This window comes from Poecilia reticulata, linkage group LG19, assembly GCF_000633615.1.
Source record: "Poecilia reticulata strain Guanapo linkage group LG19, Guppy_female_1.0+MT, whole genome shotgun sequence".
In the NCBI taxonomy this organism is placed as follows: domain Eukaryota; kingdom Metazoa; phylum Chordata; class Actinopteri; order Cyprinodontiformes; family Poeciliidae; genus Poecilia; species Poecilia reticulata.
The window spans coordinates 3,611,264-3,626,123 of record NC_024349.1 but is presented as its reverse complement, the minus strand read 5'-3'; the positions used below and the strand labels follow the sequence as shown (position 1 = coordinate 3,626,123).

Sequence of the window (14,860 nt, the reverse complement as noted above, 5' to 3'; positions counted from 1 at the left end):
CCAGGAACCAGCGGCCATTTTGAACCCAGATCTTGCAGCCTCACCTGACCCCTGCGGCAGCCTCACCTGACCCCTGCGGCAGCCTCACCTGACCCCTGACCCCTGCGGCAGCCTCACCTGACCCCTGCGGTAGCTGGGAGAGCACCCTGAGAGCCAGAGCCCAGGCCAGCCGGCACACGGCCTGCAGTCCTGGGAGTTTCCACGGCTGGCCGTCCATCAGGCGGCTGTGCACCGCCGAGACGTACTGCCTCTCCGTCAGCAGCGGCAGAGCCTGGAGCAGATCTGAGGGACAAGCAGTGACACCGTCAGGCCGGCGGCGCCACAGCAGGTCGCATTCAAGCCGCGCATGCATCACCTTCTCTGTCTTCTGTTCCTTGCTCTATGAAGCTGACGTCCAAACAGTAGAGCAGAGCCATGACCAGAGCCAGGCTCACGCTGTCCAATGAGCCGTCGGCCTGAGCCGTCACCGTCTCCAGGTGACCAATCAGAGCCAAGGTGTCGTCTCTGGTCAGCGGCGACTGACAGGTCCACGAAAACAAGCTGTCTGCCAGCGCCTGGCGACACTCTCTGATGAGGTCAGAAACCTGAAGCACAAACAAAACTGTCAGCTCAAATCTGGATAAAAAAGCAGGATAATTGTTGATGCTGCTGGTTGATCCAGGATGTTTGTTCCCACCTCCTTCCGGTGCTTTTCGTTCCCCAAGCCGCGCTCTTTCTGCAGCCGCTCAAACTCCCGCGTCACACTTATGTCTGACACCAAAGTCAGGATGCGTTTGGTCAGTCCCTGGCTCATCAGCTCGTCTGTGAACCGGGTCGTCAAGGCAACCAGCTCTTCACTGTGATACGACGGATGGCAAGTCATAAAAAAAACAATAACCAGGTAAAAGATGAGTGAATCAGTTATTTAAATAATCAATTATTCTGACGACTAATCAGATAAAAAATTGCCACATTCAGCAGATTTTCATTTAATCACTTAGGGATTTTTTATAGAATATTAAAAATACAGTAAAAGATGCAAATATAAAACAATTCCTTTATTAAATAAGAATATAAACATTTTATTGTTTAAAATGCAGTAACCTAACCTTCCTTTAGTGTGGGGCTGAAACAATTAATCGCAATCAAATATATTATTAAAATAATTATCAATTAATTAATTAATTAATTGTTAACTGGATCATACAGAAGTCATTTTCAGAGATGTAATTTAACCAAAACTCTCTTAATGACAGTTTTAGCCTCATTCTGTAAAACAAAATCTCCTATTAAGCTACTTTTTCTATCCAACAATAAATAAAACAGATCAGCACGTCACTGTACTGATGATCAGTCCAGTAAATGTCACATGTTTCACATGTTGAAGATTAAATTTTTATAGCTGCAGATTCATCCTTTAGCCACTAAGGGAAAAATATGATCATTTTCTTATTTAAAAAAGGAATCATTTAGCATTCCTTTAGTGTGAAAGCTGGAGTCTGGGTACTCCAGTTAAAGTTAACTGATTACTAAATTAGTTGACAATTATCTATATAATCTATGTCTATAGATAATTCGATTAATGGTTTCAGCCCTAAAGTCAAGCACTAAACATGACAATCAGGGCTCACCTCAAGTCCAGGGTGAACGTCTTGCCATGTCGTGACTGGATGAGCGTTCGCAGAGAGTTGGCGACGCACAGCTTCCCGTCCCAGTAGAGCAGAACGGCCACCAGGCCTCGCGTCAGGCCTGGGAAATGAGGCTGCTGTTGCTCACCTGGTGAACAAAGAGGGAAGCTTTAGGGATGATCAACGATTAAGTCAACGTAGTCACATAACTTTCACATTACCAGCCAAGAGAAGCTCCAAAGCGGCCAGCTCTCCGATGTCAAACAGATCGCTGAGGATGAAGGCCTCGGTCAGAAGCTGCTCTGGAAGGAGCCGGGAGCCCTGCTGACCCTGGATGGCGATGCCTTCTGTGCTGGCTTTACGCACTTTTTCTCTCTGTTCGGCACTTTTTGGCTAAAACAAACAAACAGCCATATTTTTGGTACTTTCTGTTGGGTCAGAAGCTGATTAGCTTAATCAAAGTTGCTGCGTTTGGACATTTCCTCACCGGATTCTTAAATAGGGAGAGAAAGTGAGGTTTGTGTTTCTTCAGCTGCAGATCCAGAAGGTGGACGGTCTCTGACTGTCTTCTGAGTATGGCTCCGTCTACCGTCTCCCACAGCTCTTTCAGTGGCCCCCACAGACTGGCCCCTGAGTGAGCACAAAGGCTCATCACTGAGTTGTACATGCTGGTTCTTTTACCGATGCCAAACATCGTTTTTGTTCGTCCTCTATGGCTACGTTCACACAGAGAGCAAAACATATCTGACTTTTTTCAGAGCAGTCTGAACGGCCCATTTCCAATCTTTATACCCCCCAAAAATCTAATCTGTTCCACTTCCAGATGTGGAACTAAATCATATCCGATCATTTACAAAGCGTCTGCAGTCTGAACACGCGTCGTAATTCTGCACCAGAAGACGCCAGACAGCAAATCTGGACGTAAACAATGGCTGAAAATCCTAATTCTGAACGCAGTCTGAGTCAGTGAACGCATCACATGCCAAGCCCACCAATCCTGGTCCGACTCCACAGCCAAACAGATTTCTCTCCAGAAACTGCAGTCAAACTAAAGGCCGTTGCTGTTAGCTGGGTTTCTGTTCACCAGTTTTCTTTGTCTTGTTCTGATACTGCAGCTCATAAACTGCTTACTATGTTATTTATAAAACTTCAAAAATCCCTGTTAATAAAAAATCCAGTTTTACTTTGATTTCTGTTTGTTTACTTTGGGTTAGTGACAGGGCACAATGTCAAACTATTAGCGCTTTATCTTAAAATGGGTTGAATTTTTTAAACCAACCTAACAAAATGTTAGTATTTTAAAGCATATTTCCATCAAACATTCACTGATTTGATGTCCAACCTGAGCCAAAACCAGTGTTCATGAAAGTTGCTGTTATGCATTATTCCTCAAAACACATCATTTTCAAACACTTTGACACCAATTTTTAGAATGTTTTTGTTCTAAAGTTTTTTCTTTAGAATTTAACAATCTTGTTTCTTTAAGATGTTTCAAGAAAAATACATTTTTGCTCAATGTTCTCTACTGTCGTTTATAATGGGGACATTTATTTTTAACAATAACAACCCAGTTGCTGAATAAAGAAATATCCGAAATCCATTTGACAATGTTTTTATTGCAATTTCTCAAAAACAAAAAGGAAAGGAAACGTTTCATTACAAAACGGAAAAAAATTTTCGTTTTTATAAACAATATTTTTACTTTAGATTGCAAGTTTTTACAGGTTTTACAGTAAACTGACGGACATAAATTACCCCAGAATTTCGTATCTGAAAATGATATAAATGTCTTTATGTTCGATCTACATGCGTGATTTTGGTTTTTCCAAAGGTCTTTCTAATTTGCTAAGGATTAGCAATACATATGAATTTCACAATTACTGGAAACCACAGTATTATTAGTTAGTGTCAGTTTTACTCCCATGTAGGAAAACGCAATAACCAACACTGCTGAGGAAAACGTTTAATTTAGAAAGACGGTGATTTTCTACAATATTTATTTTTTGAAAACGCAACAGAATTGGTGTCTATCCTCCAACACACGGTTATTTAGCTTGCAATTGCATTAGCTAGGCTACGCTAGGCTTAGCAGTCAGAACCATCCAGGCGGATCATGTTCAGACAAACAGACAGTGAGCTGAACCTTGGATTTATGAGCCTACCTGTGCGACATAAAAATGCAGGCTTAGAGAAACAGACATAACTAAATAATTTCTTGAAATAAACATCATTACCTGAATTTACCGCCATCGGCACCGCCATGATGCAGTAAGAAGTGTTCGGAAAGCAGGTTTTTTGTTTGTGCCGGTCCGAAATATAACATGAAAATATGCGATGCTTTCTCCTAGTTATTTGAATAAAAATACTTGCGACAAACGATAGAAAATATTTATTCAGTTACTGCATTATTTTAGTGTCTTAGAAGTGTCTGTTTTACTGTCTAAAAGTTTCAGGCGGGGTCTTCACACTTTGAAAGCACTCCTAGAGGGTTTCTCTCATGGGAATTGTAGTTTATAGGATTTAAACGTCGGAAAATTGTTCAAATTGGCATGCTATTTTACGCGATTATGTTTTAATAATTATTTATTGTAAAATGTATTTAATTAATAACGAAACGTGTATTAGATTATAGAAACCAAGCAACAAGATTCAGTGACATTAGTTCCGCTTGGTTTTAGTCCGTACTCTTTTGGCGTTACACCATCATGTGCATGCAGCGGTGAATCTGTGACCGCTGAGTTAAAACAATCAATCATGTCTTCAAGTAATCCCATGTAGCGCCTCATTGATACAGCTTGGATGGGAGTGTGAGAACCATCATGGCTCGGATTGTTAAAGTGTTTCGGACTCTGAGGAACCACTGGAAGAAATCCACGTTAGCCGTGTGTGTCCTGTCCTACGGAGGGTACTGGCTGTACGGTAAACACTGGTGGGTTTCACACCCGTTCATATGTTCTGCTGGAGTTTAGTTTAATTAAATGCATAAAGGTTGCAACTTGTGTGTTACTAGTGACAGCGTGGTGCGCAGAGAGGCCTGCCAACTGGCCAGAGTAAGTTTCCTTCGTAATAATATTTTGAAATTCTCAACCAAAACCAACTACATAAACCCTTAACGATCGTTGCTCCGTCAGGAGTTTGGACGGCAGCACATCGCACCTCAGGAGAGACTGAAGAAAGCAACTGTGATTCTGAATCCTGCAGCTTCCAACGGGTAAGAAAGTCAAGAGTCCCTGCGCAATTTTTATTACATAAATCAAATTTGTACTCTGTATTTAAAAACATTTAATTTAATTTCTTCAGGAAAGCCAACAACTTATTTGAAAAGAATGCAGCTCCTATTTTACACCTGGCTGGCGTGGAAATCACAGTAGTGAAGGTGTCATTCTCAGCTCGTATTAGTAGCCTTTACTGTTTGTTGGTGTCACCAGATGTTTAACCCTCCGGTTTCAAACTCCTCCACAGACAGACTATGAAGGTCAGGCTAAGAAGCTGATGGAGTTGATGGAGCAGACAGACATGTTGATCGTGGCTGGAGGTGACGGCACATTGCAGGAGGTCATCACAGGTTTACTGCGGAGGCCGGACCAAGTGGGTTTAATAAAATAAGAATAATAATAAATCTGTTCTCACTAAGTGAAAAACTGAAATGATTCATCTGACTCCAGGAGGCCTTCAGTAGCACACCGATAGGCTTCATTCCTCTGGGTTCCCATAATTCCCTGAGTCCATCTCTTCATTTCCTCAGTGACAACAAAGTCAAGTAAGCAGCACCACCATCCTGCTGCCCTGCAGAAGCGAGCTTGTTGTCTTCATGCTACAAATACATGCTTAGCTCCTTACACTCTTATCAGCAGCCATGCAGCACTATAATCTCATTCTGAGGAATGTTGAAAACCTTTAATTTTAGCGGAGAAGAAGAAGAGGTTGCATGTTGGAAAAAGATTAACTTTGATTTCCGTCCATCCGCATTTTGTTTTGTCTCCCTTGTGAAACGTTCAGGGACATCACGGCCGCCACGCTGTCCATCCTGAAAGGAGAGACGGTCCCTGTGGACGTGCTTCAAATCAAAGTGAGGAAGTCTTTCAGTTTAACGTCTTCCGTAACTTTATCTGAATTTATTCTGGGTCAAAAACTTCAACAGTGTTTAGGGTCATTCTAAGAAAAAAAATTAACTATGAAAATATATCCGTTATAAAACACCAGAATAAACTCGGAACGTAATGAAAGTAGTTGCAATATTACAAGAATAAAGTTGTAATAACAGGATAATTGTCAAAACATGAGAATTAAGTAGAATTACAACAATAGTCATAATACAATAATTAAGTTATGCTGTAAAAATGTATTCTTATTAACCTTTTTTCTTAGCTTTGCCCTAATACTCTGTTGTAAAAACAACCAGTTGAATCTTTATTAAAGATGTCTTGTTTTTTTATCGTTACAGTGATAATTCTTGTTGTAGATTTAAACGTTTTTATGTTTGTTTGCAGGGAGAGAAGGAGCAGCCGGTGTTTGCTCTGATTGGTTTGCGTTGGGGCGCCTTCAGAGACGTCGCCGCAAAGATCAGCAAGTAAAATGATGCAGACAGGAGCAGATTGTGAGTCTGGGTAATAAGGAACGGGTTCCTGACAGCTCTTCTCTCCGGGTAGATACTGGTACCTCGGACCCCTGAAGACGAACGCGGCTCATTGGTTCCACACCCTGAGGGTGAGCCTCCACCACTGCTGAAGAAAACTAGGCATTACTCACTGGGTTGTGTTTTTATTTTATGTCCACATGTATGCAAATCCCTTTAACTATTTCCCATGTTGTCATTTTACAACCACAAACTTTAAAGGTGGCCTTATGCTTTTATGTACTATAAAACTTTTTTGCACAAAATCATTCTTAGATAATAAGATTTTAGTCTTTTTTTTAGATTCTTTCATAATGAGCTGTTTTAAGGCCTCTGTCACTTTAAATCCAAATTAGCTGCTGCTGGCCACGCCCCCCCAACTCAACAATTACACAAGAAAATGACTGCAACTATTATGTAAATGTACATCTTTGAAAAGCAGAAGTGGAGCCTCCTGCACAACCAACAAGAATGCAGCAAGTGGTTTCTGGATGATAAGTTAATAACAAAACACTTGTCTTTTCCAGCTGCCATTGTAATTTGCATACAGCGATAAAACCAGTTGACTAAATGTGCTGGAGTTCAGCTTGGGTTGCTAGGGAACGGTACAGCACCACTTGGTTTCTTCCTAACAAAAAACATGATAGCCAGAAAATCCTGACTGGATGTTTCTTCTATCCACTTAATTTTCAGATGCAGTTGCAACAACTGCACCTTTTATGGCCTTTACTGGGATTTCATGGCTACCAAACACAAAGAAGCTCATCATTTTCAACTCTTACCACAGATTTTAAATTGGATTTATGTCGGGACTTTGACTAGGCCGTTCTAAAACATTAACAGCTTTGATCTAAACAAACCCATAATGCCTCTGGCTTTGTGTTTAGGGTGATTTTCCAGCTGGAAGGTGATTGTTCTGGATTATTTAGCTCCTCCCTTCTTCCCATCAGCTGAGCTGCATGATGCTGCCACCACCATGTTTAGTTGTGTTCATGTTTTGCAGGAGTGGCCTCTGGTCCACGACGTCTCGGTGTCCCTGTTGGCTCCCAGACCTCGGCCCCCTGATCTGGACCCTCAGAAGCCCCCCAGGCCTAATCTGCTGCACCGCATCATCCGCAGACTGAAAAACTACTGGAGCCCTCCGGCTGAAGGCACGTTTTCATGTGTTCATGTTTAAATCAGGGGTTCACAAACGTTCCAATGCCATGGACAGAAGATTAACGCCATTCCCAAATAAGCACCACCTTTTAGAAGAGTTTTATTCACTCTTGGATAATTATCACCTTGTACCATCTGGTTTTAACGCCGATGAGTTCTGTGCTGGAAACTTTTATTACCAGATCTTTTTTTTTCCGTTGTAATCCCCTTAGGAAAGAAGTATATAATATCTTATTTTAATTCTATTTTAATCCCACAGTTTTATGTTTTTGTGTTTTGTTCTTTTGTTTTTTTCTTGTCGGAAACTTTTCCATTTCTTAGCTGGAGGAGCAAAGCAGCTTCACGAATTTAACTGGCAGCCAATCAGAAAATGAGCATCAGAAATAACATAAATAATCAATTAGTTTAACTTGTATTTTATTTAAAAATAATTGAAAAACAAAAATGGAAAATTATGATGACAAATTAAAGATTTTTCTCACGTTTCCACCAACTTTCTGAGGCCCACTACAGCGACCCCTGGTGGCGGCAGGGGGCGCTGTTTGAAAACCACTGGCTTAACTGACGGGGTTAGTGTTGTCAACAGAGTAAGTTTTGGTTTGTTCCTCAGAGCCTCTGAAACCAGAAGAGCCAGAGAAGTGGGAGGAGCAGCAGCTGTCTACAGCAGAGCTCTACATCCAAACCCACAATAAAAACCCAGCAGAGCGGGTCAGAAGGAAATTACTGCAATGTTTTCAATCTTTTCTGCTGTTATAAATATCATAAAACCCTATTTTTATGTGTGTATTTGTAGCGGATAAATGACTCTCTGATGATCTGCACTGAGCCAGGAAACAAAACTGTGGGCGAGTTCATCTCTGTCGGGTCGGTGTCTTTCCTCATCCAAAGCAGATTAAATGAACTTCCATGTTTTTACTATACACATTGTTTCTCTCAGGAATAAAAAAGTGAAGGATCCGACACTTTTCACTGAAAACTCGACCAAACTGGAGGCCAGCGTTTGCCGGCTGACGCTGCCGGAGGTGAGGAAGTCTCACCAGATGCGTGTGAGTTGATCTGCTCTGTGAAATCCCTTGGTAACCTCGCGCCTCGCTTCCTCTGCAGGGCGCCGCCGGCTTCTATAACATCGACAACGAGGAGTACGAGGCGATGCCCGTAGAGGTCCGGCTGTTGCCTAGGAAACTACGCTTCTTCATCAGCGCCGAGCGAAGAGAGGAGCTCATCTCACAGCCGCAGTGACGGCAAACAAACCCAGAAGGAAGACTAAAAAAGGACAGAATATCAAAAAGCTCCTTATTTGAGAGGTTTCCTTTACTAACTGTAACCATGGCGACATGAAAATCTGTTGCATCTAAAAGGACCAAGGCTTTTCTGTGTTTGTACCCCAGATTCATGTCTTACAGAATAGTTTACAACTGTTACTCTAATAAAAACATCTCCCCTGTCCAGTTCAGTGTGAGGATCTTTGTGTCCATCTGATGGTTTTAAAGCTTTCAGCTCAGATCTGATTTAAATGGAGGAGGAGGAGGGAGTTGGGCTGAAATGAGGGAGGAAAGAGGAATGTGTCTCTTGGATGGGAAGGAGCCGCTTGGCATGGCCGGATCCGATCGGACAGATGGTGCCGGATCAGGCTGCGCTGCAGGCGTCCGTTTATCCGTCTCTTAGGGAAACACAGTGATGCCCAAAGATGACTTAATGATGGCAGATCTCAGATTTATTTACCTGCCAGATATGGTTCATATTTACTGTGTTCACTTTTATTGTGAAGCTAAATAAAAAGCTGAATCTTTTTATAAACTCCTGCAAAACTGTAGATCCAATATAAATGTATTTCCTTTTAAATCAAAATATTTTTGCTTGTTAACCAAATATTCAGTTTGAAACTAAATAATATGGCTAAAATTTTAAAAAGATTCTTTGATAAGCTGAATATTATTGCTGTTCATGTTTGACTTTACAGATTAACATCCTATGATTTTGACACCAGGTTATTGTATCTCCTGTGTGAGTTTATTGTGCCAAATTTATCATCAGATGCTTTATGGAAAGAAACAGGACAAACGGTTGAAAGGGAGACCTGTGTGATTTAATAACATTGAACCAGAATCAGTATTTTGTTGTGTTACAGTGAAACTGACAGGTAATCATGCTGCAGGGCTTCACTGCTACGTGGCGAACGCTCCGGATTTACAATACAGTCAGGAAAACGGCTGTGTGGAGGCTGGAGCAACGCCTCTGCTGACATTCAGAGGAGTGAGACGGTTAGCTTCGTTGTCCACAGCCGTGGAGGTTTCCACACAGAAAAGGCGATGTGTCCAGTGGCATGGTGTGTGTGTGTGTGTGTACATTCCCTTTTACATTAAAGCTGTAGAGAAAAAGCTGTGATAGGAAATCTGCTGATGGCCAACGCGAAGCACGGTGTTGAGACATTCAGCAATCAAAGCTTAAAACTACAAACGAGCATTTCTGTGAAAAAAATACATTTTAAGGCCCCAAATTTGAAATAAAGCTTAACTGCCACAATTAGTGCATTTCCTTTTTATCCAACTCAAAATCACACATAAAGGTTAAAAAAAAATGAAACTGTATATGTGAAATACAGAAGCGATGCTTGTAACAGTTAGAAGTTTGAAATCCCACTGGAATACAGTTTCTACCGTGAGCCTCCTGTGTTCCAACATGGAACAAATCACTGAAATTATCAAAATGACGGAAGAACTGAAAGCTCCTCCAGCCCGTCTCCGCAGCCCGATCTGAGTCACTGAGCTGGAGGAGAGGCGGCCAAAGTCCCTGCATCAGCCCCGAAACAACAAAATACGACGAGCGAACAAACAAGGTTCTGATGTTAGATTATCTGGTTGACACCTGGAACCAGCTAAAATCATAAACCCATCATATAAAAGGTTACAGTTAAGCACAACAGTGTGTGTGTGTGTGTGTGTGTGTGTGTGTGTGTGTGTGTGTGTGTGTGTGTGTGTGTGAGGAAATAATCCAGTGTTTGACAGAGTGCAGCATTCAAATTATGTGGCTCATGTTCACTGAAAACCTCCAACAAATATCCCAAATGTGATGTTTTAACAAAAACATTTTTTAAAAACTACATTTCCCAGAATGCACCCATCCTTTTGGTCTGGTAATCGGAGAAAGGCCAGCAGACGCGGCCTGTGGTGAAAGTGCATAAAGCTTAAAGTATTTATTAACAGCCTTTCTCTTTCTTACACAGAATTTACATTCAGTCATGAAGGTCATATTAATTTGGGGCTTTTAATAATAATATAATTTAATTTATTGTGAATTTCTCAGTTTTAATGATATTTCGGTTGAAATCCTTTTACAAGTTGTTCGTTTTAGAGCCTTTATTAAGCCAACAGTGGCAACAAGAGGAGCTGAAGAGGAGGAAGTTCAAACCAAATATTTCATTCATCATGATCCCCAAATCCAACGCAAGATATTTAAAGAGGAGCGGCAAAAGCAAAGGAGGAGGATTAGCAGAGCTGCTGAATGGGTTTTGAACTGTTAGCATGAGATTGATATATCAGAGACAACAACGTTTAGCTTTCCTTAATGAATGTTTTGAAATATTACTGAATTTAAATGACTCCTTCCCAATGTGGGGGAAATCATTTAGGTTGATTGATTACCAGGTTTTATGTAGTTCACAAAATTTCAGCCATTGATCTGGAACATCATCATCGATCAATCAATTTATCAAATTTTCTGTTTATGACAAAGTAATTTTTGGAAAATCTATTTTCCATAAAAAGGCGATTTTACTTTTAGTCTTAGTTCTGCTCCAAAAGCCACGACTTTAAATTTGACAGGAAGATGAAGATGAGTTCATCTCTAACACATCGACGTGTTATGCTGGAAAACTCAATAAAACGTTATATTTAAAGATAATAGAAATTATATTTTGCATTTTCAATCAGGTCAAAACATCATTAAAAGCCCAGAAACAATAATATTCATCCTCCTCATGACTGAATGTTCAGCTTCATGATATTCACGTCTTACAGTAATAAAACAGAATCAGTCTCATTGATTTCCCTCTCGCTTACAAAAGAAGTTTTTAACTCTCATATTGCTTCTTTTCTGAAACGCAGAATAAAGTAGATTCACCAGAACCAGAAGTTCACAGCAGGTTGAGGCGGTTTCAGTCCGTTTAATTTCCCATGAAATGAATCCAAGTAGATAAATTAACTCCGGTGGACGGAGAAACTTTTTTTTCCCAAATACGACTTTGAGACTTTCTGAACCGTCAAACCAGGATCCAACAATCATCTCCCCAACTGAGAGTCCAGATCACCCACAGTGGGCCGGCTCCATAAACCCAGAGGTGAACATTAAAACCCCCACATGGGGGCAGTGTTTCCAGGGTGTTGCTCTGTGGGGGCTGCTGTCCTGGAGGTGGGGGGTTTAGGAGCAGCACAGGTTGTCTATGAGCAGCGTGACGTCGAGGCCGTAAACCTCCAGCAGGTCCTCCAGGAAGGAGCGGTCCCCCTGGGGGTCCAGCCCCATGGCCCTCATGTGGTCAGCGGTGATGGTGGGGTCAGAGCTGCCCGCCACCTCACACAGGGTCTGGAAGATCCGGTTGTTCAGCTCCATGAAGAACCTGGCAGACATTTTTAGACAACATCAGTATTAAAATATCTAAGATTTGTTCTTTTCCAGGAACACAGCGCCTTTTCACAGCACAATTAAATAACTATAAGAACTTCTGTCGTTAAAAACTGACTTAAAATAAATTTGACTTTGTAATTTAATGCCTTAAATTGGGTCTCTTTCCCTTTAAGAACTCTTCCTCTTTGTGAAGCTCCGCCTTCAGGAAGTCAACAAAACATGGCTCCTCTATTAACCTCTAAGATGTTTTTACCAGAGTTTCACCGAGCAGCAGCTCCTATAATTAGCAAATACCAAGTGTTTGCTAATTGCTGCTGGCTAGTCTGAAGGAGCTGAGTGGGGGAGGAGCTGTGTCTCAAAGGCGGGGCTAGGTCCAACAGGAAGCTGAATGGTTGCCATGGAGATTAAAGGATTTCTCAAACATGAACAATCAAAGCAACACTCCAGGTTTGTTTTAGATGAGGGAAAAACTTTATAACATGATGGTAAGATAAAAAAGAGGGTTTTAGATTACACTGCCCCTTTAAGAGGAAGCAGAGGTTGCAAACCAGACATCGGAGAAATATGGAGAATGGAGTTATGTTTCCATCTCCCCATTAACGCATCAACTCTGTTTCAGAAAAACCAAAAAACCAACACAGGTGAGCATTAAAACTTATTTTTTTAAATGAAGTTATTTTGAAATGAGCCATTTCTAAACTTAAATTACGCGAGAACAGTAAAACATTCCTTGGACTCACAAAATGAACAGATCCTCTTCGTTCGCTGTGCAGTTTTCATCCACCTCCTGAGAGTACAGCAGCATCTGTCTGGAAAATGTCAAAAACACATAAAAAGTCTGAGAAACAGGAAATTAAATGAATAAAAATGGCAACTCAGAGGAAAAATTCACCAAAATCCTCCATCCATTCAATGTTTTCCAAACATAAAAACTCAAGTACTGTAAAAACTAGACAAAATTGAAATGTTCTGTTAAATGAAAAGAAAGCCATTTCTGGTGAAAAACAAATGTATTTTTTTCACATGCCAGCTGTGTACCAAGTACTTTAGTACCTTTGTTCACTTAGTTTCCTGTACTTCTCCTTATCCGCTGCGTTCAGCCTGAGCAGCGGCTGCAGATGGCTTCTGTGCGTCTTCACATTCTGGTTATCAATGTAGACGTCATACAGCTCCTTCTTGTCCTCAAAAATCTTCTCTGTGGTGCCTTGAAAAACAGAAAAACCTGCCAATTCCTACACAACATAAGAACCACAGAGGATTTTTTAATGTATTGCGCCGAAACTCACAAGCAACGTATGAAAACTCTGTTTCCAGGGTGGTGATGTCGGCAATGTTGACGTAGAAAAACGGCCGTAATTCAGGCACAGAACCACCGATTCCAGGGATGGAAACATTAGCCAGGCAGCAACAGCAGTACACTGGAGGAGCAGAAGGGAACAGTCAAATCCAAGGACACCAAGAGCAGGAGCACTGGAAAGTTACAGCTGATTTAGCCCGTCGTATGAGAGGAGAAGAGGGGGTTCGTTTCTAAAAGTCATATTTCACGTTATTCATTCATTAAATGACTTTTATATAACTAAATATTCTGCTCCAAACTAAAGAGTTTGTCAGTATTTAGCTAGCAAACTGAATAATATTTAGTTCTAAACTAAATATTTAGTTTGCCAACTTAATATTTTATTAGCAAGCTAAATGGCTTCAAAATAAATATTTTGTTTGCTAACTAAGTATTTAGTTTGAAGCTAAACAATTAGCTTGCTAATAAAATATTTTGCTTGGAGCGAAATATTTAGTTCAGCTTTCAAGCTAAATACTTAGTTTGGAGCCAATTATTTAAATTTTGAACAAAATATTTAGCACAATAAATATTTAGTTTACAAATTATTATTTAGCTCGCCAAGTAAACATTTAGCTTGCGGATTAAATATTTGTTTTGAGTCTTAATAATGCGTTTGCTAATTTAAATATTTAATTTGAAACTGTGACAAATAACCCCCACTCTCTTCCTCTTACTTTATGCAAAATACTCCAAATTACTGCCGTCAACTTTTGATGTGTAACTTTACAAATGTCACCCCGTACAGAACATCTATAATTTTACATTCATGAACCATTTCTTCAGTGATGAACAGAGATTAAAACCAGGAAATGGGTTTAGATTGTGACCACAAACGGCTCTGAAAGGCCTCCAGCTGCTCACCCCGGTAGCAGACCACGCCTATGGGCGGAGGAGAGAAGATGAGGAGCCGCTTCCGGAGCAGCACAAACTTCCACAGCACCATGATCTGCTCGCCGAAAAACTGGATGAACTGGGACATGCAGCCAGCCGGGTGGGTGATCTGCAGGGGACAAGGTTCTCTTACCACGCGTCTAGCAGCAGCTTCTCTGGTAAAATGAGAGTTTGGTGTTTTCAGACCTTCATCTCTGGGTGCATGCAGCGGTTTATGGCGGAGACGGTCCAGGTTGGGCACAACGAAACCAAACCGTTTCCTGTCGGCGGCAGAACCGCCTTCTTATCCTCGTAAAAGGCCTCCAGCGGCGAGTACTGGCCTGGACAGTGCAGCTGGTGTCTACAAGGCAAACAGCAGGAAACAAATGATGTAATCAGGTCAAAGTTCATCCAGATTTAAATCAAGAACCGCAACAAGTTTGATACAACAGCTGTTAAATGTTTCCATTACATCTTTTCACAGGTGGAGCATCGAGTCACAGGTGTGAAAATGATTCACTGAAGTTGTGTTTGTTGTGTTATTTTATTCAACAAGTTTGTGCTGGAAGAGAAAATAAAAATGTGCAGACATCTAACAAAAATAAAATAAAAATGTGCAGACATCTAACAAAAATAAAAATAAAATAAAAA

At 41.0% G+C, this 14,860-nt stretch overlaps 3 protein-coding genes across 3 annotated transcripts in view; 1 reads left to right on the top strand and 2 right to left on the bottom strand.

Annotated features, from left to right (window-relative positions):
- nup205 (nucleoporin 205) overlaps positions 1 to 3,944 on the bottom strand; it is a 23,053-nt gene extending 19,109 nt beyond the window's left edge. Inside the window, exons 1-7 of the mRNA XM_008436500.2 lie at positions 3,842 to 3,944; positions 2,095 to 2,237; positions 1,829 to 2,000; positions 1,611 to 1,755; positions 677 to 836; positions 356 to 584; positions 118 to 282 (exon numbers count right to left, since the gene is read on the bottom strand). Of these exons, the coding sequence (XP_008434722.1) occupies positions 118 to 282; positions 356 to 584; positions 677 to 836; positions 1,611 to 1,755; positions 1,829 to 2,000; positions 2,095 to 2,237; positions 3,842 to 3,869 (1,042 nt within the window). The 5' untranslated portion in view covers positions 3,870 to 3,944. The remainder of the gene's footprint in view (positions 1 to 117; positions 283 to 355; positions 585 to 676; positions 837 to 1,610; positions 1,756 to 1,828; positions 2,001 to 2,094; positions 2,238 to 3,841) is intronic.
- A 336-nt stretch (positions 3,945 to 4,280) lies between these two features.
- Positions 4,281 to 8,828, top strand: agk (acylglycerol kinase). Its single transcript, XM_008436499.2, has 14 exons — positions 4,281 to 4,536; positions 4,618 to 4,657; positions 4,739 to 4,818; positions 4,908 to 4,983; positions 5,070 to 5,195; positions 5,273 to 5,367; positions 5,607 to 5,676; positions 6,098 to 6,177; positions 6,257 to 6,314; positions 7,226 to 7,373; positions 7,991 to 8,088; positions 8,174 to 8,244; positions 8,318 to 8,402; positions 8,485 to 8,828. Exons 1-14 carry the CDS (start codon positions 4,427 to 4,429, stop codon positions 8,617 to 8,619), a joined length of 1,272 nt encoding a protein of 423 aa, XP_008434721.1. The 5' UTR covers positions 4,281 to 4,426; the 3' UTR covers positions 8,620 to 8,828.
- Positions 8,829 to 9,444: 616 nt separating this feature from the next.
- Positions 9,445 to 14,860, bottom strand: part of dennd11 (DENN domain containing 11) — a 10,126-nt gene continuing 4,710 nt past the window's right edge. Inside the window, exons 4-9 of the mRNA XM_008436498.2 lie at positions 14,417 to 14,570; positions 14,201 to 14,339; positions 13,287 to 13,418; positions 13,054 to 13,204; positions 12,741 to 12,809; positions 9,445 to 11,992 (exon numbers count right to left, since the gene is read on the bottom strand). Coding sequence (XP_008434720.1) covers positions 11,797 to 11,992; positions 12,741 to 12,809; positions 13,054 to 13,204; positions 13,287 to 13,418; positions 14,201 to 14,339; positions 14,417 to 14,570 — 841 coding nt within the window. The 3' untranslated portion in view covers positions 9,445 to 11,796. The remainder of the gene's footprint in view (positions 11,993 to 12,740; positions 12,810 to 13,053; positions 13,205 to 13,286; positions 13,419 to 14,200; positions 14,340 to 14,416; positions 14,571 to 14,860) is intronic.

Bases quoted from the DNA above. Each gene is read 5' to 3' on its own strand.
- agk (XM_008436499.2), top strand. From the start codon at position 4,427: ATGGCTCGGATTGTTAAAGTGTTTCGGACTCTGAGGAACCACTGGAAG. The intron at 4,537-4,617 runs GTGGGTTTCACA...GTGTGTTACTAG, and splicing joins TGGCTGTACGGTAAACACTG to TGACAGCGTGGTGCGCAGAG. The intron at 6,178-6,256 runs GTAAAATGATGC...CTCTCCGGGTAG, and splicing joins GTCGCCGCAAAGATCAGCAA to ATACTGGTACCTCGGACCCC.